The following is a 23,156-nucleotide window of genomic DNA, read 5'->3' as shown; positions in this document are numbered from 1 at the left end:
GGGCGCTATTAGGTGCCGCGGGTGGGCCGCGTGTTTTCCTCCCCTTACTGAATAAGGGGTAAGGGAAAACACGCGTCCAGAGCAGGCTGACAGTGCGCTCCGACGGAGCACACTTTACTGTATCGACCTGTTAGCTGGCTAAATGACGCAGTTTAAATATTCAGCTGCAGTCAGCAGCTGCCACTTAGCCAGATAAATATATATTCGTGGTGTGGCCACACCACTAAATATATATAGGCTAAGTTATCCGGATAACTTTATCCGGCTACTTTGCTGAGCTGCATAGCAGCTGAATATGAGCCTTTTCATGGCCACAGCAACACTTCTAATAATGAACACAGATCAGAACGAGGATTTACTTACCATACAGAAAAGAATTTTCAGCAACAGGAACATAAACTCCCCCCACTACCTGTCACTTTGTAAAGTAGCACAAACAAAACCCTGCAAAAAAATGTATCCCCCGCAACTATATATCAAACCTGCCATGCCAAAAAATCAGCAGCTCCCATGATTCAAAGCAAAACAACCCTACCTATGAAAAGGTAGCCCTGCAAATATTACACTGGGCCCTAGAACCCCACTACATCTCCTTTTTAGAAAAAAAGAACAAGCTAGATACTATAGATCCTGCCCCCCCCCCCACCCCACCCGCCAATAGAAGTCACACACTTGCAGAATCCATCATTTCAGAACACAAACAGACCCTCTCTAAATATAAAACAAGGAACCAGAAATTAGAAACAGAAATATGCACACAAAAGGTGAATTGGGAACTCCGAGAAGCTCAAACTCTTCATGCACTGCAACACTGGAGAAAGAGATGCAGAAAAGTATTTTCCTCCTGTACTGTGCAAAGTGCAAAGAGATGTGCATGGTCCCAGAGCTGGCACCGAAACCAGAAGACTTCCCACAAAAGAATGGGCAGGAAGAGCACCGTCTAATCCTGGGGGGAACAGCGGCGAGAGCAGCAAAATATGTCGTATCCTGTCACCAGGCCAGGACTGTAACTGACCAAGGACAATGCAGTCCAGAAGCTGAAGCTGAGAACTGTCCTGCTCATTGTCCATTCTGCGCTGGGTAATTGTATTTTGCGATTCCTGGTATTATATTTTGTTATTAGTATTGCAGTTTTTGCTTCTCTTCTTTTATAGTTTAATCGCTTTCCATATTACTTTGGCAGCACATACAAATTGCCGTGCCAGTACAGCTTCCTGCACCTGAATCCGTGGAGGGAAATTACAGTCAGGGGCTCCCGTGGCCTGCTGTTTGTCCCTACGCGACCCCAAACTTTCCTGTTTCTGGCAACTCCGCTGCCCGGTCAGGAACTGAGCCCGAAGGAACCTGGGGAGCTGTCATGCCCCTAAGGCCTGGGATTTAATAAGGGTGGGGGGTTCCTGTGTACAAGGAGCGTAGTATCGTGTATATGCCTGTAGTAATAGGATGGGTTGTGTTTTCGGTAGTTGATTGGGGACATAGTGGTCTTAGATTATCCGAACAAGATTTCTTCCACGGGTCTGTGAAGTGCTGTGGATAAAAGTTCCTATTATTACACAGCATTAGAAATCCAGAGAGCTGGGGCGGAAGCAGATTAAAACTGTATCGACAAGGAGCAGCGATAGTTACGGGGGGGGCAGGATGACAACTGGAACCCAGAGGAAGCACAGGAGGTAACGCACACCTACAGCTGCTAATTGCAAAGGGCTGGCTTCCTCAGGTTCATCGCTTGGGTACCGCTGTTTCTGGAGCAGGGAAAGGACAGGCTGTGGTTAATGTGTAGGGATTTCCTCACCCAGAGCTCAGGGAAGAGAAAAAGACGACCTTGAAGGAGCCTTTGACATCTGGAAAACCTTTCAAGGGACTATCTCCTGGGAGCCAGAAACAGCAGCAGGGATGGAAATTCAAGGAGCCGAGCTGGTAAAATTAGCACCGTGATGTCACCATGCCACCATCTACCACCTGGCCACCAACCTCCTGACCTCCGGGAGGAGCGGAACTCGCTGGTCCCACGCTCCGCCATGTCCTCTCACCGCTGCGGTGCCAAAGCTCCAAAATAGCGTTGGAGGGGTAGGGGTGAGGGCAGAAGTAGCTCCTACCACCCTCAGGAATCCGCAGCCTAAACAACTTCAGGGAATGATTTCCCACGGGCTGGGAATGTCACCCAGCCTCAGCTGTCCCCACTTTCCCCCCACTCTGCTAAATGCAGGAACACAGAAGAGGAAGTGACATTGGAGCAGTGGGCATCCCGTGGAGGCTTGCCCCAGTTTTTCTTTTTTTTACAGAGCATGTTTGGAACCTAAAAATAAACCAGAAGGATAGCAGCACAGGCACAGAAAACAGAACATGGGGGAGATCCCCCCCCCCCCCACCCACCCAGAGGAGGGCCTGGACTGTGCACCTGGTGCCCCTCACAGACAGCTGCTCCCCCGCTGATCATCTCCAGACGTTCCTGACTCAGCCCTAACTCACGCGATTAATGAATGCGCGCTCTCAGCCTGGCCGCAGCAGGAATCTTGGCAGCAGGTAGAAAGCATGAAGCGTGCCCCCAGCCCCCCACACACTGCAGCATTCTTTCTCCTCACCGCCACGCCTCTCTTTACCCTCCTAACTGCTGGCATTTTACTGGAATCTTTCAGTATCTAAGAATCCAAGCCTTCTGCTGCAAACACACGGGGCACCACCCGCCTTGGTGATGGGGCGGAGGTCCTCACTCCTTCAGCCCTTCTGTGGGCTGAAGGAGTGAGGAACAAACTGCTACCCCCAGTCATGCACACTCTTACCCCCTTACTAGTGCCGGGGTGGGGAGGGAGGGCGGCCTACCCAGAATGGAAGCGTGCCAGTTGCACACATGGGCTCTGGTACAGCGAGAAAGCAGGGGCCACGGCTGCCATTCCGCTGACTCTTCTCCCTGTCCTCCTCACTGCTAAGAGTGGCGGCTGTGTGTGTGTGTGTAACCTCTCCCCGGAGCCTGGATCTAGCCTCACAGAACGACAGTTCTATGGCTGGCCATGGACGCTGCCTTCCTTTCCCCCTCCAGCCACAGGTTTCAGTGACTGATACCGTAGGCTGGTACCGGGAGTCTTGCTGTATCTGCCCAGGGACAGGCTTTTACCCCTGCAGTCCAACTGCTGGCAGCGCCGATGCTTCTTATTGGCCAATGGTGGGGGGGTGGGGCCTGAGCTGCTCTTGTGGGATTGGGCATTCACGCCACATTCTTAATCCAATGAGACAAACAATTTGGCCTCAGAACCCTCAACCATTGTTAAATAATACAAAAATTAATAATTACAATAATAATGATAATAAAATACATAAAACCAGTGTATTGACCAAAGGAGAAGAGTTAAAAAAGATTCCATAATAAACATTTCATTATGTACATCTCAGACGTGTTCATGGAGAGCTGTGTCTCAACTGCAAGGGGAGAAGACGAGAGCTCTCCCCCAAATTCCCTGAAACCTCATCCAGCTTCATAGGCTGGGGTCCTCCACCCCCTCCCAAGGCCCCAGGAACACTGGGGTAGCCTTAACCCAGCTTGGCCCTTCAGTTCCAGCTGCAAAGCATTCTGAGAGTTGTAGTCTTACCTATCCTATATGGAGAAAGCAAAGCGATAGCTCACAGGGTCCTGTGGGAGGGGAAAAGTTGCGGGGGGGGGGGAGTTTGGCAGCTGAAAACATAGGAATAAAATTATGTGCCAGTGTTCACGGAGTCCTCAGCACACCCTACTACCGAAGCTATTTCACATAAGAATCTTTAAACAGAGGAAAATTAAAAAAACAAAACTAAGTGTTGCTGCTTTGCTGACCTACTGAGCTTCACCAAGACATGCTGGGATAACCAAAACGGAACAAGAAGGAGGTAACAACACAGTTCTAAAATGGTTACAGTCTTCCTGTTGGCGACCAGGCCTTTGGTGCCCGGGTTCCAGACTGAACAGACGGACGACAGTCATGGATGTTGTGAAGAGAAGCACAATCCGATCACAGCCAGGAGCCTCTTCCTTCCTTCAGTTTGTCGTTTTGGTAAAATTAAAGTGAAAGGGGAGGTGGCTGGAGAATAATCCAAAAGTCCAGTGTTGCGACGACTCAGAACATGCAGCCTTTTAAGCTGTGTTTGGACAGATGCCGGGATAAGAGGAGTGAAGAAGAACTGGGTTCGACAACTTCTCCAAGATGGCCGACCCCGCAGGAAGCTCTCAGCACTGTCCAATCACAGAAGGGGAGGGGGGAAGTAAAGAATCAAAGATATTTTAAGAGAGGCAACAACAGCTCAAACTCTTCCCTACAATTTTATAAAGCTTTAATCATTTTCATGCTAGCTTTATTGGCTTTGTTAACCTTTGTCACAGAGAAATTGTGTCAGGGGGACTTGACACTGGGTGCTTTGTCCTCCTGTTGTGGTGTTTTCTGTCTAAGTGCATGGCATTCTGGGATTTGTAGTTCTATTGGGCATCTAAACAACGCTTTGGGACCTGATAAGGTCTGGAGTACAATATTCCACTGCATGATGTCTGCATGTTGTTACTGGACAGAAAAAGTGTTGTCTGATCCTGAATTTGTACCTGCCAGAATGGGGAGTTTCTTGGTTTCTCAGTAGGAAAAGGAGACTTCTTATCTCCATCTAGCTCCGCAACTTCCCTCCCACCTCCATGTTCTGGAGCACTTTGGGAACTGGAGGGTCCCTGAGAGGGCTCAGTGAGCCCAAAGACCTGCACTATTCTCCGACTGCACCCCTAAAAGCACTCGGTATCCTGACAAGCCTGTACACTGCAGGACAGGCCCCTGAGGCAGTGAGCGCCGAGCTTTACTAACACTACGAAAACCTTGATAAACCTTACAAACACCTCACCAGCTGTTCCAAGCCAAGAGAACAACAACATGTTCTCACTGCTGCTTAGGGCTCAAACACAAATATTTTTCATTCTTTACAGCACTAAGGAAATTCTATCATTAGTTAACAGGAAATGACATCATCACTTCACAGCAGAGAATAAAAAGCCCCCAAAGACTTATTAGCCCCTCCTTTTCCTTTCCAGATGCAAATAGATTACCACTGAGTTTTCTTAACACATTCATTCTTGCTACCCCTTGAGGAATTCCCTCTGTCCTCACATCCTTCTATCTCCATATAACATTATGGACCTGGGGTCGCAATCAATGCTAATTCAAAAGTACTTTCAATGCATTTCTCTCACTAGGTAGTGGATAATCCTCATCATGTGCTCTCCAGGGTAGGAGCAAGGAATTTTGTTGCCCTTCAAGGCTTCAAACTTTGGCGCCATCACCTAGACCCTCCCTTGCGGACTCCCTTCCCCCACTACATGCTTCTATTCTTTACCCCCTACCAACCCAGAAGGGGATAGGAATGGGGCATTTGGAGGAATTGAAAAGAGGTGCAAGGACTGGAGGTGGAGGCCCATGGCGGGAGGAGGCGGCTGCAGGAGTGAAGGATCCAGTGACAGTTTTTTTCCACCTCCTGCAGCTTGCCACTCTAGGCAGCCACCTAGGTTAACTAACAGACCATACTGGCCTTGTTCGGGGCACTTAATGATCTCTGACCTGATCTCCTGAGCGTCCACCTCCACCAGATGCCAGCAAGCCTCTGTGTTCTTGTCGTTTGTCTGTCTTCATTTCAACAGCGAGCTCATTCGTGTTTGCCTCCTTATGAGTCCTAGAGAACAGACAAGGAGACGGGGGCAAGAAGTAACGAGCAGCCTCCACAATGCAGGTGACCCAGTGCAAGCAGTGACAGCAGCACTAATGCACAGGGGAAGGAAATGAACCAGTGTGAGAAGGAGAAGATTGCCATGAGAGAGGGCAGGGGGAGGAGAGAAAATAAAGAGAAGCTCCCCGGGGCAGAGAGGAGGAGGTGATCCCTGGCAGATAGGAAGACATATTCATAGAAAGGCACATGGCCATGACTACAGGTTCATAAGACAGAGAGAGAGAGAGAGAGATTAGAAAAGGTCCATAGGAGGACAGGTTCACAGGCCAGAGACGGGTGCTTTACTGAGGGTTTCCCCCTTTCTCCAGCTGGCAGCCCACTGTGAACCTGCTCCCTCTCGGAAGATGTCACCAGGTTGCTGCTGAAAGGGCGAACTTGAGGGGGTCACCCTTGTGGGACCTCCTTTGGAGCAATTGAAAGACTGAGGGATTGGGGCTTCTAGTGCAGGGATTGGGTTATGGGAGTATAAGGTTATCAGTGGTTGTACTATTATTAATTGCTTATTGCTCTGGCTTTTGTTATAAATGGGTTGAGATATGGGGGGGATATGATAGAGGTCTTTAAAATAATGAGAGGTCTTGAACGAGTAGATGTGAATCGGTTATTTACACTTTCGGATAATAGGACTAGGGGACATGCCATGAAGTCAGCAAGTAGCACATTTAAGACTAATCGGAGAAAATTCTTTTTGACTCAACGCAAATTAAGCTCTGGAATTTGTTGCCAGGGGATATGGTTACTGCAGTTAGTGTAGCTGGGTTTAAAAAAGGTTTGGATAAGTTTTTAGAGGAGAAATCCATTAACTGCTATTAATCAAGCTGACTTAGGGAATGGCCTCTGCTATTACTGGCATCAGTAGCATGGGATCTTCTTAGTGTTTGGGTAATTGCCAGGTTCTCGTGGCCTGGTTTGGCCTCGGTTAGAAACAGGATGCTGGGCTTGATGGACCCTTGGTCTGACCCTGCATGGCAATTTCTTATGTTCTTAAGAGCAGAATTTTTCTTTGATTAGTAATGCATAGTTAAGCTCCAATCCCTCTGTGAGAAAAGGTGAGTTTGTATCAACACAGTATATATGGAGAGCCTACCTCCTGTATTTAGGTACCTACACTGGGTTTTTAGTTAAAAATTCCCCTGCCCTATCTCGACCCAGTAATTACGCACTTTCTAGGACCCTAAGTGAAACCAGGAACCTAAACTTAGGGATTCAACCTAATACATTTTCAAAAGATCCAATTTAGGCACCTGACTCACAAGGTTAGACTCCTAAACTCTTTGATCTGCTATTAATGTATTTTTCTGTTTTTTGGGGGTTTTTTTTACGGTGCTGTAATTGATAATTGATTTGTGTATACGTATTTTATGCTTATGTTTATGTATTGTAATGCGCTAGGTGCAATTTTACCCTAGAAAGGGATGACCCCTGAATGAAAGTAAAACAAACAGGAGAGGTCAATAGGAGAGACAGACTGACTGACCAGACGGGACGAGATAGGACTGGATAGATAGAAATGACAGAGAGACAGGCCTGCAGGAGGAGACCTCCATGGAAGAACAGTCAGGACAAGTCCGTGAGACACAGGAGAACAGGCAAGAAGACACATTTACACAAAACTATCTAGCATGCAAGAGCCCAAGTATGTAGTGTAAAAGTATTAGGATGTCAGGGAAGTTTCTTAAAGACAATTCTTTATTGATTTTAACCATTCTATAACAAAGCAATAAAAACAGAACAAAAGCTGTAGGGGAAATGCCGCTTAGTAAGGATCGGGTCCGATTACTTGTGCCAATTAAGAGTTAAGTGAAGACTGGATGACGAGGTGACACCACTGAGGGCAGAAGAGAGCCAGATGAGAGACGGAGGAGAGCCTCTTGGTCGGAGAGCTGTAGTCATGTCAGGTGATACTGAGAAGAGAGGGGGAGGAAGGAAGGATGGCAGGAGGGCTCAGAGCCTGCACACAAAAAGGCTTAAGAAAGGGGGAGGAGAGGATACAGCAAGCAAATATTTGACAGGCTTCAGAGGATCACAGGAAGGTGAAGTTGTTCATGGAAAAGGAATTTCAAGGACCAGGGATCTGAAGTTGGAGGGGCGAAGGTTGGGAGGAAACATTTCTTTTCTGAGAGGGTGGCAGCTAGCTGGGATAACCTGCCGGCAGAGGTGGCAGAAACAGCTGTTTATTTTATGTTCCGCCTTTCAAAGCGGATTGTGTTGGGTCCTGTGGGCATTTCCCTATCCCCAGAGGGCTCACAATCTAAGTTTCTACCTGGGGCAACAGAGGGTGAAGGGACTTGCCTCAGGCACTGGGATTTGAACCCTGGCTTCCCTAGTTCCCAGCCTGATCCACCTTCAAGCCCAGCCCAGAAGGGAATCCTGCTCGCAGGGCATTTCTGTGACACAAGGCCAGAATCCAGAATCCAGATACAAAGGACGCTGCTAGGGACACGGGTGGGAAGCTGTAGTATTGCAAACATCCCACTCCCTCAAGAGCAGAGGCAAAATAGGTAAGAAGGAGAAAACAAGAGGCAGATAAAAGGAAGCACAACCTAGCAACACCAGGGACCACGGGGATAGCCGGGTTAAGACCAGCAGGCCACCACTCCTCAGAAACCAGCTGGGTTGGTGCTGGCAGGTTGGTAATGGCCAGGTGCCGTCCAGCAAGGCCAAGTGGATGTAGCTGGTCGATTGTTCAGGCAACAACCTCACTAGTTTCGTTCTATAACTTGATAGTAAACGTAGGGGGTCTGGCAATGTGTATGCTTATCAGTGCAGCATTTGTCTGTAGAAATGATTACCAGATCCAGAATGGGAAAGAACCGATGAGGCAGATGACAAAAACTAGCTTGGATAAGGAATGATATCCTACAAGTGCTCAGGCTTCTATGGCTGGCAGCTGGGATAGATACTTGCAGGGTGGATTGGAAGAACTGGGCAGACTGGATTGGATTCTGCCATCACCTACTACATTACAAGGCCACTGAAATCAGGGAGACAGGCAGGATTGGTGAGAAAAGCAGAGGGACAGCCAGACAGTTGGGGCAGGTGTGTTATATCTCTTGAGCAGTACTCACAGGGATTTCTTCTCGGACTTGCCACAGTGCAGCTTCCCTTTCTTCTGCAGGAAATAAAAAAGCCCAACCAAGAGGAGAAGCACCAACACAGAGATGATCACTGCAATAATTGCAATGCTGCTGCCACCTTGCTGCTGATTCACTGCAAATCAACCAAACCGTCAATCAAACCTGCAGTCCAGTTCCCTCTTCACATATCAATACAGCAGCCTCTCTCCCTCCCTCCTCCTGCATCAGTACTGCAGAGTGCTGACAAGTCACTGCAAATCCATCAGTACTGCAGAGTGCTGAGGAGTCATTGCAAATCCATTAATCAAACCCACAGCCCCTCTCCCTCCTCCTGCATCAATACTGCAGAGTGCTGATGAGTCACTGCAAATCTATTAATCAAGCCCACAGCCCGCCTCATGTATCAGTACTGCAGTGCTGACGAGTCACTGCAAATCTATTAATCAAGCCCACAGCCCCCCTCCCGCCTCATGTATCAGTACTGCAGTGCTGACGAGTCATTGCAAATCTATTAATCAAGCCCACAGCCTCTCTCCCGCCTCATGTATCAGTACTGCAGTGCTGACGAGTCACTGTAAATCCATTAATCAAGCCGACAGCCCCTCTCCCACCTCATGTATCAGTACTGCAGTGCTGACAATTCACTGTAAATCCATTAATCAAGCCCACAGCCCCTCTCCTGCCTCAGGTATCAGTACCGCAGTGCTGATGAGTCACTGCAAATCTATTAATCAAGCCCACAGCCCCCCTCCCGCCTCATGTATCAGTACTGCAGTGCTGACGAGTCACTGTAAATCCATTAATCAAGCCCACAGCCCCTCTCCCGCCTCATGTATCAGTACTGCAGTGCTGACAATTCACTGTAAATCCATTAATCAAGCCCACAGCCCCTCTCCTGCCTCAGGTATCAGTACCGCAGTGCTGACGAGTCACTGCAAATCTATTAATCAAGCCCACAGCCCCTCTCCTGCCTCATGTATCAGTACTGCAGTGCTGACGAGTCACTGTAAATCCATTAATCAAGCCCACAGCCCCTCTCCCGCCTCATGTATCAGTACTGCAGTGCTGACAATTCACTGTAAATCCAATAATCAAGCCCACAGCCCCCCTCCCGCCTCATGTATCAGTACTGCAGTGCTGACGAGTCACTGTAAATCCATTAATCAAGCCCACAGCCCCTCTTCCGCCTCATGTATCAGTACTGCAGTGCTGACGAGTCACTGTAAATCCATTAATCAAGCTCACAGCCCCTCTCCCGCCTCATGTATCAGTACTGCAGTGCTGACGATTCACTGTAAATCCATTAATCAAGCCCACAGCCCCTCTCCCGCCTCATGTATCAGTACTGCAGTACTGACGAGTCACTGCAAATTCGTCAATCCCTTCACTGATCGAGCAATCTGCCCCTTTTCTCGGGACAGTAGAACCCCACAGCAGAAAGCAAACTGACCTGTTTTCTGCACTGGTTCCACTAATGGAGGCATAAACAGGGGAAGACAGTGGGTATTAGTGACAAAGTGCCATGCAATCTGGGAGGGGTGAGGAGAGAGTAAAAGAGGTGAAGATATGGCAGGGGTGGAGGGGAGTAGAAGGAGAGTGCTGAGAGGAGAGATGGGTGTAGGGGGTCTGGCAGCGGAAGGTATACATGTAGACAGAAGACAGCCTGCATTATATTCTTACCTCCAGGAGGCAGGGAGGGAGCAGCAGTGCTGGGTACTGAGGAGGAAAGGCAGAGAGCAGATGTGAGCACCATGTAGCAGGAATGACAGCATCCCTCCCAGCAGGCCACACTCTGCAATCACTGAGAGAAGATTTGCAGTGGGGCCTTGCTTTCTGTTCCTTTCACTCCTTTACCCCCCAGCAGTCACTGATAGACAAATGCTGTGCTGTTTCTCCACCACCACTCGCCCATAGGCAAGACAGGGGCACTGTGTGTCCTGCAGTCTGTCCCTCCCAACACTCACCGATAAAAAGATGGAACTTGTGCTGGGTGGTTCCATGGCTGTTGCTGGCACTGCACGAGACTCCTGACTGGATCAGTTTCTGAGTAACTTCCACCGTGATTGTACTTGTTAGACCATTTCCTGAGTGGCTCATGGAGGGCTGAAGAGAAGGTAGAAAGTCATCAGGGAAGCAGGGTCCAGCGCTCTTCCTACATTAACCCACAATGGCCACCTCAAGAGAAATTACTAAAGAAACACTCATTCCTTCCACAAAGTCCCCGTTATCTCCTGGCAGATCTGCGTCAAGCAGGGATGTAAACAGTCCTTCAGGAACTACTTGCCAGCAGTGAAATATGGTAGGCATGTACTCCTGGCTCCTTCCCCACAAATAATGGTTTTAGGGGTATGCGGAGGGTTGCAAGATTATGATGGGTGAAGTTCTTCCCTGGTGAATGAACACCCCTCCCCCCCCCCCCCCCCACCATAATTCCCTCTAAGCTGAGGGCGTGTGCAGTCGCTGATACATTTTGGAGGACCGCAGTACAGCTCTCTAAATCTCCTCCACCTCCCCCCTTCAGGCCTCTCACTCTCTTCTGCCCTCCCCTTCCCAGCCCTCTTCCTGGCTACCTCTCCCTCCTCCTCTGTTCTCTCTCACTCTCCTCCTCTACTCCTGCTGCGGTTCTCTGACTAGGGTCAAAGATGCCTGGCCAGCCAAGAAAATTCCCTCAATCCAGGTGAATGGCTTTTCAACAGGAACATTCAAACCCTTCTAAAAGGTCTCTTCTGTCTTACGAAAGATATGTTACAATAACACGCAGTGCCACCTGTCTCACAGCCGATATGCTGAAGGAATACTTGGCCTAGCCAGACAGGTCCAAGCACGCCCCCAGCAGGACGAGGGGGAACTGCTTGGGTGAGCATTCATGCCGCGACGCTGGCGAGCGCCCTGTGTGCCACTCACCTGCACTCCAGGCAGACTCCATGAGATCTCAGGGGCAGGGTGCCCAAAAACCAAACAGGTCAGCGTTACGTTTTCACCTTCTGTAGAAACGTGGCTTTTGTAATGTTTCTCCTCAATTTGGGGTTTCCCTAAACGGGAAGGACATATGAGATTCTTCCCCTCCACCTCTCGCTCTCCGTCCCTTCCTCTTTCACACCACACAGAGCCCAACTTTTTATCAAGCGCGAGGTGCTTAATGAGTGGTCTGAATATAGGAGCCCAAATGAGAATTCACGGTGCCTGAACTTAGCCACCCAGCGCTGACATTAGCACCATGCAGCTAAAGCTTTCTGCCTCCCAAAACAAAATAATTACAGGACTAACAGCCTCTCCGATCCCCTCTCCCAGCCCCAAGGGCCTGCCTGACCACCCCAAAAATACCCATACCTAATGTCCTCCTGACTCAGTTACAGCACCTTTCAGGGTGGCCAATCCCCCTCCTGGGACTGGGAGGGGAGATGGGAGGAGCCCCCTGGGATGCGCTCTAGGATTTGTATTTTATCTCTTGGCCGGCAGGAATGGGGATCAGAAAGACGGTCGGCCCTGCTCAGTTTGTGTAAGCTTTTGCCGGGTAGCGGCAGGGATTGGAGTTGCTATCCTCCTTGCTGGATTTTTTGTTACCTTTTTCCAGGAGGGAGCGATTTAATTTTAAATACGGCAGACGGGGGGGGGATTGCGGGCGCTCAGATTTTGGGCTGTTCTAGCAGTACCTAGACTGGGCTGCCCGAGTTAGGCGTCTAGTGCTGAAAATCAGCACGGGATGGCCTAAATTCCTCTCCCGACCTGTCCCCTCCCTTGGTCATGCCCACTTTGAAGGAGCCTAAATTTAGGCATTTAGCCCAGGAAATATTTTAAAGAGCTTTAACTCTTAAAGTTAGGCCTAGGTCTTTTGAATATCGGGCTCACAGTGGCTTCTTTGGCCATTAAATGAAAGTGTGGAACATCAGCTATGCAGCAACAATGAAAGCGAGAAAAAGCCAGCTAGGACTCTCCCTCTCCTTCCTCCCTACCACTTGCATCCTCTCGTTCCCATCCTCTCTTTCCACCACTCGCACTTCCCATTACGTTCCCCTCGCCTCCCTTTCATCCGTACAATCATTCTCCATCTCATCCACTCTCCAACCTCATCAGCTTCCACTCCTTTCCCTCCCAATCACCTCCCAATCACCCCCCATTCACTCACCCCATCACGTTGCCCCCCCCCCCCTGTTTCCTCCTCACTACATTCACCCCCACTCTTCCCATCTTCTCCCTCCCTTCCCTTCACTCCCCCGCCCATCTGCTGAGTTACCTTCCACAATCACGCGCACGCTCTGGTTCCTGTGCAGCCCGGGGATCTCGGGAACGGACGCTTCACATGTGTAAGGCCCCGCCGAGCGATAGTTCAAAGACGTCAGAGTGAGGGTGCCACTGGGAGAGAGGAGCTCCTTCCCCTGAAACCAGAGAACAGGGATGTGCTGCTCACAGAGTTCCTATGAGCCCGGTGCAGCCCTGGGGCCTACCCCCAGGGCTCTTGCTATTGAGGTACAACAGTCTCGGACACAGATCACAAGGGCTTCTTGGGAAGAAGCTGGGAAAAGGGCGCGGGCCCCTCCGTACCTTTTTCCATGTGAGCACCGGGGGCTTAGAGCCCTGGCCGAAGCAGGACAGCTCAAGGTCACCACCATAGGACACTGTCGCCACCTTAGAGGGCTCAAGGACCAGAGGGTCCAGATCTGCAAGCAAGGGACAGTGAGAACGACCGTTAATAACAACCCAGGCAGCAAACGTTGCCACATGCTGGAAAAGGGGCTGAAGGCGACATGGCTAGGTGCTCCGATTCCTCGGCCAGCTGACTTCTACTGATTAACTTACTGCTTTCCAAGGATAACAAAGACCAGCAAAGGGAGGCTAAGTAACTCTGTGAGAACAATAAAAGTCTCATGTATGGCCTCATCTGCTCTATACCATCCCTATTCACATTCCCCCTTGCCCATGTGCCACTTCTCCCTCCCCTCATTTGTACTCTCCTACTCCCCTTCTGCATGTGCTTCTCTCACTCCCCCATCTCCTCTGCCTTCCCTCTAATGTGGCCCTATCCCTCTCCGTGTGCCCCTATGCCATCTCCTGAATATATGTCTCACTAATATGCCACCTCTCCCACCCTTCCCATGTGCTCCCCTTTATCCTCTCCCTACCCCTTTGCACCCGTCCCTCCCCAAAACTCACAATTGACAGAGATGGTTATGTCCTTGGTCAGCAAGATCTCAGGCGGGCTGTCAAAGTCCAGGGTCTGGCATCGGTAGGTCCCACTGCTGGCTTTGGTGACGGGTTCCAGGACCAGCAGCCCCTCCTGGTTAGACTTAATCTCCTCAGTAATGTCATCCTGTGGAAGAGAGCAGGTGAGCGGAAGAAGCAGCAGAGGAGAAAGCCCAAGGCATGTGGGGAAGGGGGAGAGCGTGACGGGGAGCTGAGGTGGGGGTAACAGAGGGGATAGCATAGAGGGAGCGTAGGGGAGGAAGACTACGCAGGGAGTCTGGGAGTTCATGATATGAGGGGGGCTCCTTACAAGCACTCTAGAGAAGTCGTACGGAGGCGGGGGGAACCCATCAGCTTGGCATCTCAGGGTTACGGTGTCGCCTTCTTTGATTGGCGAAGGTGAAAGGAGCTCAAAGTTTACATTCTCCGTATAATCTGTGAAGGGAGAAACTTGCAGTGAGACCTCGGAGAGAGTGGAGATGTTGGCAGATAACAGGGAGGAAAAGAGAGACAGAGATAGGGAGGGAGAGAAAAATTAAGGCAAAGAATCAGGGAGAGGGAGCCAGAATAAGAAGATGTAAATCAGAATGGAGAGGTTAAACCAAAGCTGAGAGACTGTTCCCTCCATCCCCCCCCCCCCAATACTTACAGCGCAGTGTGTAGGACCTCTGACCCCCCCCCCCTAATACTTTCAGCGCAGTGCGTAGGATCTCTGACCCCCCCCCCCCAATACTTACAGAGCAGTGTATAGGACCTCTGACCCCCCCAAATACTTACAGAGCAGTGTGTAGGATCTCTGACCCCCTCCTCAATACTTTCAGCGCAGTGTGTAGGATCTCTGACCCCCCCCCCAATACTTACAGAGCAGTGTATAGGACCTCTGACCCCCCCAATACTTACAGAGCAGTGTATAGGACCTCTGACCCCCCCCCCAATACTTACAGAGCAGTGTGTAGGATCTCTGACCCCCTCCCCCAATACTTACAGCGCAATGTGTAGGATCTCTGAACCCCCCCAATACTTTCAACGCAGTGTGTAGGACTTCTGACCCCCCCCCCCCCTTCAATACTTACAGCGCAGTGTGTAGGATCTCTGAACCCCCCCAATACTTTCAACGCAGTGTGTAGGACTTCTGACCCCCCCCCCCCCCCTCAATACTTACAGCGCAGTGTGTAGGATCTCTGACCCCCCCAATACTTTCAGCGCAGTGTGTAGGGTCTCTGACCCCCCCCCCCCCACAATACTTACAGCGCAGTGTGTAGGATCTCTGAACCCCCCCAATACTTTCAACGCAGTGTGTAGGACTTCTGACCCCCCCCCCAATACTTACAGCGCAGTGTGCGAATGGTGGAGGGAGAGATTGGGGTCTCAGACTGTCTCCCCTGTATTTATAGCTCAGTGTGCGATGGGTGGGGGGGAGAGATTGGGGTCTCAGACTGTCTCCCCTGTACTTAAGGCACAGTGTGCGATGGGTGGGGAGGAGAGATTGGGGTCTCAGACTGTCTCCCCTGTACTTACGGCACAGTGTGGTGAGAAGTGGACTGGGGTTCTTAGACTATCTCATTCATACTTGCAGTACAGTGTATGAAAAGTGGCAAGAGGGATTGAGTCTCACACTGTCCCCTCTGCACTAACGGCTCAGTATGTGAAGGGTGGTGAGAGGCCTGTGGGTCTCAAATTGTCTCCCCCATACTTACAGTGTAATTTGAGATCGAACCTTTCAGAGTCCACGCTCTCCATCCTTCCCTGTGGCATCCAGTACTCGAGCCTGCAGTTGAACTTTGAGTCCTTGTCCTGTTTGGTGGGTCTCAGATAGAGAGTGCTTGAGATAGAATAAAGACCTGAGGCCTCTTTGACTGTGCGGGACACCAAGTACATATCTGTAACAAGAATTTTCATGTGAGACAGAGCAATGAACTAAGATGCCTCACTGTGTGGGACAGCGTGTACTTATTTGTAATGAGAATTTCCATGTGAGACAGAGCAATGAACTGAGATGCCTCACTGTGTGGGACAGCGTGTACTTATTTGTAATGAGAATTTCCATGTGAGACAGAGCAATGAACTGAGATGCCTCACTGTGTGGGACAGCGTATACTTATTTGTAATGAGAATTTCCACGTGAGACAGAGTGATGAACTGAAATACCTTGCTGTGTGGGACAGCGTGTACATATCTAGAATGAGAATCTCCTTGTGAGATAGAGCGATGAACTGAAATGCCTCACTGTGTGGGACAGTGTGTACATATCTAGAATGAGAATCTCCATGTGAGACAGAGCAATGAACTGAAATGCCTCACTGTGTGGGACAGCATGTACATATCTGTAGTGAGAACTTCCACGTGAGACAGAGTGATGAACTGAAATACCTTGCTGTGTGGGACAGCGTGTACATATCTAGAATGAGAATCTCCTTGTGAGATAGAGCGATGAACTGAAATGCCTCACTGTGTGGGACAGCGTGTACATATCTAGAATGAGAATCTCCATGTGAGACAGAGCAATGAACTGAAATGCCTCACTGTGTGGGACAGCATGTACATATCTGTAGTGAGAACTTCCACGTGAGACAGAGTGATGAACTGAGATGCCTTGCTGTGTGGGACAGCGTGTACATATCTAGAATGAGAATCTCCATGTGAGACAGAGCAATGAACTGAAATGCCTCACTGTGTGGGACAGTGTGTACATATCTGTAGTGAGAACTTCCACGTGAGACAGAGCTATGAACTGACAACCCTTGCTGTGTGGTACAGCATATACATATCTGTAGTGAGAACTTCCACGCTAGACAGAGTGATGAGCTGAGATGCCTTGCTATGTGGCACAGTGTGTACATATCTAGAATGAGAATTTCCACGTGAGCCAGAGGGATGGACTGAGATGCCTCGCTGTGCGGGATAGCGTGTACATATCTGTAATGAGAATCTCCACGTGAGACAGAGTGATGGACAATGGATATGTTTTGTATGTACCACAACAGGAATGAGCCTCACTCATAAGCCAGGATATGCTGGGTAGAGTTTCAGTCTCTACTGGTGGTTCTCACCTCAATACTTGCATTGTGCCAAAGAGAGTTTCCTTTGGAGTTCACAGGACATGTGTACAGACGACATATGGTGCACCTGGAAGTTCTTTTTAATCAGGCCGGTGTCACCCAGCACAGTTGGGACTATTTCTGCATCTTTCTGTTATATTTGCTTGGTCTCTGATTGCATCATTTGGCACTTGATGATCTGTTGTCTCTCAGTATAGGTTGCATGGAATAGTCACTTGGTACGGACACTGCTGTCTATTAGCAGTGCCTTTCTTGTATTTTTCTCCTTTACCACGGTGTCTGGTTTTCCTGCACCAAGCTTTTCATCGGTTGAAATGGGAATGTCCCAGATGATCACAGACTTCTTGTGCTCTGCAGTTCTGTCAGAGCCGTCATGCCAGTGGTGTTCTGTCACAGCGATGTTACGGTGTTTGCACAGTGTCCAGCGGATGAGCCGTGCCACCTTGTTCTGCCTTTCTCTGTGCAGGCCTTCTGGCATCAGCAAGTTACGGCCGGCGAAAGGATGTGTAACTGTTTCGGTTCTCTTTCACAGAGACTGCATTCCTCTTTCATTGTTTTCTCTGCAGGCTTTGAACCATCTGGTCAGTAGCCCACTGTCCTGTGCTCCAGTCATCAGTTTCTCATCTTCAGGTTTACGTTCACCCTCCTCAGCTATTCCTGTCTCAGCTTTTGATCTGTGTGCGACTGCTGAAGTAACTCTTTGTATTTCTCCAGTTGCCTTTTGTCACTTGTTTTTTCTTGTTTGCCTGTCTGATTCTTGAGAGAGGGTTGTTTTTTTTTTTTTTTTGCTTTGGACCTTCTGTTGATTCTTTATCTGTGCTGGTAGATTCTGACTCGTTCCTTCTATTTGTCAGAATGCTTGCTCATTTTCAAGTATGGAGACTGTTGGCTGTTTACTTTCGTGCTTGAGCTCTTTTTGAGTATTTGGATGCTCTCCGTGTGTGTAATCTATTTCTATAAGGCCTAGACCACCACTAGTTTTTATATATTACCTGGTGGACATGGAGGAGGTTTTCTTGTTCTGATACCCAACTCTACAATTCCAAAACTGCAGGAGAGTGCAAGGATTGCCAGTTGATTGACAGCTTGAATCATATTCCATGCCATTAAAGCACTTTTCAGTACCAGTTTCAGTCTCCTCCTGAAGTCCTCTTTGTTGATCTTTTCTCTGTCCAACTTGTTCTGGATTGTTGCGCCTTCCTCTACTCCTACATATTTATATACACCTCCCTGCTCACGTTTTTTTCTGCATTACAGCCTTCAGTTATTGAGATATTTTCAGTTTTACTTAGTTTTCCTTTAGGGAAGATTGCCTTAGTACATTTGTCTGTGGCAAATATCAACCAGATTCATCTGCAAAGCTCTTCGTTACTCATAGTTGTTTCAGTAACAGGAGCTGTAAAACTTCAATTCATCTACAAATAGGCGTGATGTCATCTATTGATCATTAGTGATGCTAGGATTCAGGCTAAAGCTGTAGTTCAAGGGTTAATAATTAAGTGGATTCAGTGCTAGAGTAGTAACAGCTATTTCTCAGCTTTTATAATCTGCTCACTCAGTACCAGATCTGGCCGGTGCAGTTTACAACATAAAATACCCAATCAATGATACAAAATACAAAAATCAGAAAATGACATTCAAATAAACACATAAAAATAATCTACCTCCCCTCTTGTAAAAGTAACCTACCTCTTCATGATAACTTAAGATGGGAACCAGCAAAATGTCACCCTCTTCCTAAAAACGAAGCAATTTGACGCGGCGGTGCTGAGTTCCGGAGCTTGGGACCCACACTAGAAAGATTCCTCTTACAAAGAGTCACTATCCTGGATCTTGAAGTTACCGTGACATAGTGCCCTTCTTCCTAATTCAGATGGATCGCAGCCCACCACATTTTCATGGTAAACTTGATGTACTTTTATATTTCAAGGCAATTTATTATCCCAGGGTGTGGAATGCTATTGAAAGTTTTCTTGTAGTCAGGCCATGCTAAACAGAGATTTCAATTTTTCTTGCATCTGGCCATGATGGCTTTATTTTCCACATGCTCCTTTTTGGCCCTTCTGTTGTTCTGCTGCCATGATGTTAGTAAAGTCTATGAGATCACATATTCTAGCTGTATCTATTGTAGGTGGGCGCATGACTGCTCGGTCATTTTTCGGGACCTTACTTGAGTAATGCTCTTCCTGTCATCAGCCACTGTGATGTTAGTTCTGGCTTTCTGATCAATTCATTTTTGCAGTTTGCCAGGTCTTGATATTGCATATTTGAGCCAAAAGCTGGGCACGCCATCTTAATCTGGTTTCCAGCCCCTTTCTTATTACTTCAGGCCTTTTCATAGTTTTGATGCTTCCCTTTTCCTTATTCTCCTGTTTGCTGGGTAACTATTCTGCTTCTCTGATGTGTGCTACAGGACTCTCAGATACAATTCTCTAGAATCGTCCTGTTTTAGCATTGATATTGACTGCACTAATGTTCTTTACCAGGTCCCTGAAGAATTGCTTTGGGATCTGTCTGTTTTATTTGGGTATCTCCCCTTTCTATCTCTGTGCTTCTGCTGGTGTTTTCACTTTGCTATTGAAGCATATGACTGTAAGGTCTGTTTTTAGACTTGTATTATTATTATTATGAGGCCCTCCATCCTTTGAGGTATTCGGTTACCAGTGACACCTCTGTACACAATGCTTTTATTTTTCCCCTCTATACGTTTTCCCAGGAGGTGTTATCATCTTTCTCCTGGCCTTGTGACTTTGTGGATAGGCCTCTCTCAGTAATTATTTCTGGTACCTAATATGGTATTTGATTTATTTCTGTGATATCAATAAATGAAGCTTTTATGTGCACACTCTCCCTCAGAGCCATATCCTGCATCTCCACGTGAGACAGAGTGATGTCCTAAAAGTGTCGCATTGTGCAGGGCAGTGTATACATATTAGTACTATGAATCTCCACACGAGACAGGGTGATGATCTGTCTTGCTGGGTGGGACAGCGTGTACATACCTGCGGTGACCCTTCTTTGCTATCTGAATTCCAGGCACAGACACGAGCTGTGGATCAGTGAGCCATAAGCACAAGGCAATGGCACTCCTGCAGGGGCGCACTGCTTTCAGATGCTTGAGACATCACTGGTAAGGGCACCCAAACAGCACTCACAATCTCTCTGCATCGCTCCTATAACGTGTGTACTGACACAGCAATGTGAGGCATCGCAGGATGCCACTAATCAGAAGGCTGGGCTTTTCCTCACCATCACTGCGTTCGGTCGTGGCGGGCAGCACCTTGCCATTTTTGTACCAGGTAATCTTCGGAGCTGGATTCCCATTCTTCCCGACGCATGTTCCAATCTGAAAGGAAGAGGAAAGCATTGCATCACCTCCTTCATCCTCACTAATTCTGCTAGCACACACAGGAAGGAATGAAAACATTTATTTATTTATTTATTTATTTATTAACTTTTATTTACCGACATTCGTGCAGCACATCATGCCTGTTTACAAAGAACTCAGATGGGCGATTTAGCATGGAATCTTCCTGGTATGGTCTGATAAATTTAAACAAACCAAAGCTGGTAACTGAGGGGCCTAACTGGTTTTGTGGTATCTTAATACGACCAATCCAGAGTGGGACAGAAAAGACAGGAAATAAGATTGGATCTCTCTCTTAAAGACATCGGGGTGCCCACCTCAGGCCCTGTGCTTTGGGGGTGCCTTCCCACATCTGTTCCGTTTGCTGGGAGCAGCAGTGGGATAGGGGTTGCTGCAGCCTGCCTGGCAGGGCAGACATCAGGATGCACTTCCACACCAGCCAAAACCGAAAACTTCAGGGCAGAGCACTCGCACGCCCTGCAGTGGCCCTCACCCCTAGTACAGGTTTTCTTAGTAACAGGAAACCTGTGCAGGAGGAAAGGTGGGGACTCTTTAAGCCTGAGCATGCTTGTGAGCATGCGCAGGCTTACAGAGCCCATGCTGAACTTCTCTGCTTGCTTTTGCTGCAGCTTAAAGATCCTAGGCATTAGCCTGAGGTCCTGGAACAGCCAAAGGGGAAGGGGAGAGAGAACTGCGAAGGGTGGGAGGATAAAAAGAACTGCTGTAGGGGAGGAGAGAGAAAGAGAGCTGCTGAATGAGGGCAGAGGAAGGCAAAAGAGAGGGCTTCTGAGCATGGGGGAAGATAGGGAGCAGGGCTCCTGGGCAGAGGGCAAAGAGAGATAAAAATAGGGAGATGCTCCTGGGCAGGACACAAGGATGGAACAGCATGAGGAATACTTTAGGGGGTGGAGAAAGTGGGGGGATGCTGCTGGGGAGGGGATGTTAGGTTCCATATTAGGTGCTACCACCCAAGAAAGAGATCTTGGCGTCATAGTGGACAACACATTGAAATCGTCGGCTCAGTGTGCTGCGGCAGTCAAAAAAGCAAACAGAATGTTGGGAATTATTAGAAAAGGAATGGTAAATAAAACGGAAAACGTCATAATGCCTCTGTATCGCTCCATGGTGAGACCGCACCTTGAATACTGTGTACAATTCTGGTCGCCGCATCTCAAAAAAGATATAATTGCGATGGAGAAGGTACAGAGAAGGGCGACCAAAATGATAAGGGGAATGGAACAGCTCCCCTATGAGGAAAGACTAAAGAGGTTGGGACTTTTCAGCTTGGAGAAGAGATGACTGAGGGGGGATATGATAGAGGTGTTTAAAATCATGAGAGGTCTAGAACGGGTGGATGTGAATCGGTTATTTACTAGGGATGTGAATCGGGCTTCGGACAATTGAAAATATATGGCCGGCATCATCTTGTGCTCCTACCATGTGACAGGGACTGACCAATGGCACCGGTAGCCCCTGTGACATAGTAAGGGCAAAGGCTATCGGCGCCATTTTGAATACTGGCAGCCGACGGTCCGAGTGCAGGAGGTCGCTCTCGGACCCCCGCTGGACTTTTGGCAAGTCTTGTGGGGGTCAGGAGGGTTTATTGGCTCGGGCGCAGCCAATAAACAAAACCGCGATCGGGCCCGATGAAAAAAACCCCACATGTGAATCGGAACCGGAATCCGAACCGATTCTGGTTCCGATTCACATCACTATTATTTACTCTTTCAGATAATAGAAAGACTAGGGGGCACTCCAATAAGTTAGCATGAGGCACATTTAAAACTAATCGGAGAAAGTTCTTCTTCACTCAACGCACAATTAAACTCTGGAATTTGATGCCAGAGGATGTGGTTAGTGCAGTTAGTGTAGCTGTGTTTAAAATAGGATTGTATACGTTCTTGGAGAAGTCCATGCCTGCTATTAATTAAGTTGACTTAGAAAATAACCACTGCTATTACTAGTAACGGTAACATGGAATAGACTTAGTTTTTGGGTACTTGCCAGGTTCTTATGGCCTGGATTGGCCACTGTTGGAAACAGGATGCTGGGCTTGATGGACCCTTGGTCTGATCCAGTATGGCATGTTCTTAAGTTCTTATGAGGGAGAAAGAGGAGATGCTCTCCTTCAGAGAGAACACTATGGGTGCCCTAATTCTGAATACCTGCCTTGCTCCCTCCTCCCCTCCCACTCTTCAGTCTTGAAGTGAAGCATTCCAGGTAATTCTCCCCAAACCACACACTCCATGGTCAGCCTTGAGATTAAGTGACAAGGACAGGAGGAATAGCTCTGGAATATTAGAAAGTATGAGACGGTCCCTCCCAGCATGGGAGAGGAGGAGCTACTCCCGAGGGTTAGAGTGCATGAGACGGTCCCTCCCAGTGTGGGACAGGAGGAGCTGCTCCCGAGCGTTATAATGCATGAGAGGGTCTCTCCTAGTGTGGGACAGGAGGAACCATTCGTGAGGGTTGTAGTGCATGAGATGGTGCCTCCCAGTGTGGGACAGGAGGAACCATTCGTGAGGGTTGTAGTGCATGAGATGGTGCCTCCCAGTGTGGGACAGTAGGAGCCACTCTTGAGGGTTGTAGTGCATGAAACAGTCCATTCAGGAGCCACTCCTGAAGGTTATAGTGCACAAGATGGACCCTCCAAGCAAGGGACAGGAGGAGCTGCCTCTGAGGGTTATAATGCATGAAACGGTCCATTCAGGAGGAACCACTCCTGAGGGTCCCTCCCAGCATGGGACA

At 48.6% G+C, this 23,156-nt stretch overlaps 1 protein-coding gene across 1 annotated transcript in view; it reads right to left on the bottom strand.

The window, feature by feature from the left end:
• Nucleotides 1-3,242: 3,242 nt before the first annotated feature.
• The window catches only part of BCAM (basal cell adhesion molecule (Lutheran blood group)), a 60,806-nt gene continuing 40,892 nt past the window's right edge, over nucleotides 3,243-23,156 (bottom strand). The window contains exons 5-16 of the mRNA XM_029576354.1: nucleotides 20,291-20,387; nucleotides 15,680-15,862; nucleotides 14,293-14,417; nucleotides 13,953-14,109; nucleotides 13,344-13,459; nucleotides 13,036-13,177; nucleotides 11,706-11,833; nucleotides 10,766-10,904; nucleotides 10,482-10,517; nucleotides 8,793-8,934; nucleotides 5,559-5,670; nucleotides 3,243-4,201 (exon numbers count right to left, since the gene is read on the bottom strand). Coding sequence (XP_029432214.1) covers nucleotides 4,196-4,201; nucleotides 5,559-5,670; nucleotides 8,793-8,934; nucleotides 10,482-10,517; nucleotides 10,766-10,904; nucleotides 11,706-11,833; nucleotides 13,036-13,177; nucleotides 13,344-13,459; nucleotides 13,953-14,109; nucleotides 14,293-14,417; nucleotides 15,680-15,862; nucleotides 20,291-20,387 — 1,383 coding nt within the window. The 3' untranslated portion in view covers nucleotides 3,243-4,195. The remainder of the gene's footprint in view (nucleotides 4,202-5,558; nucleotides 5,671-8,792; nucleotides 8,935-10,481; nucleotides 10,518-10,765; nucleotides 10,905-11,705; nucleotides 11,834-13,035; nucleotides 13,178-13,343; nucleotides 13,460-13,952; nucleotides 14,110-14,292; nucleotides 14,418-15,679; nucleotides 15,863-20,290; nucleotides 20,388-23,156) is intronic.

This window comes from Rhinatrema bivittatum, chromosome 14 (genome assembly GCF_901001135.1).
Source record: "Rhinatrema bivittatum chromosome 14, aRhiBiv1.1, whole genome shotgun sequence".
Lineage (NCBI taxonomy): Eukaryota > Metazoa > Chordata > Amphibia > Gymnophiona > Rhinatrematidae > Rhinatrema > Rhinatrema bivittatum.
The sequence above is the reverse complement of the archived record's forward strand: the minus strand, read 5'-3'. Positions and strand labels throughout refer to the sequence as shown.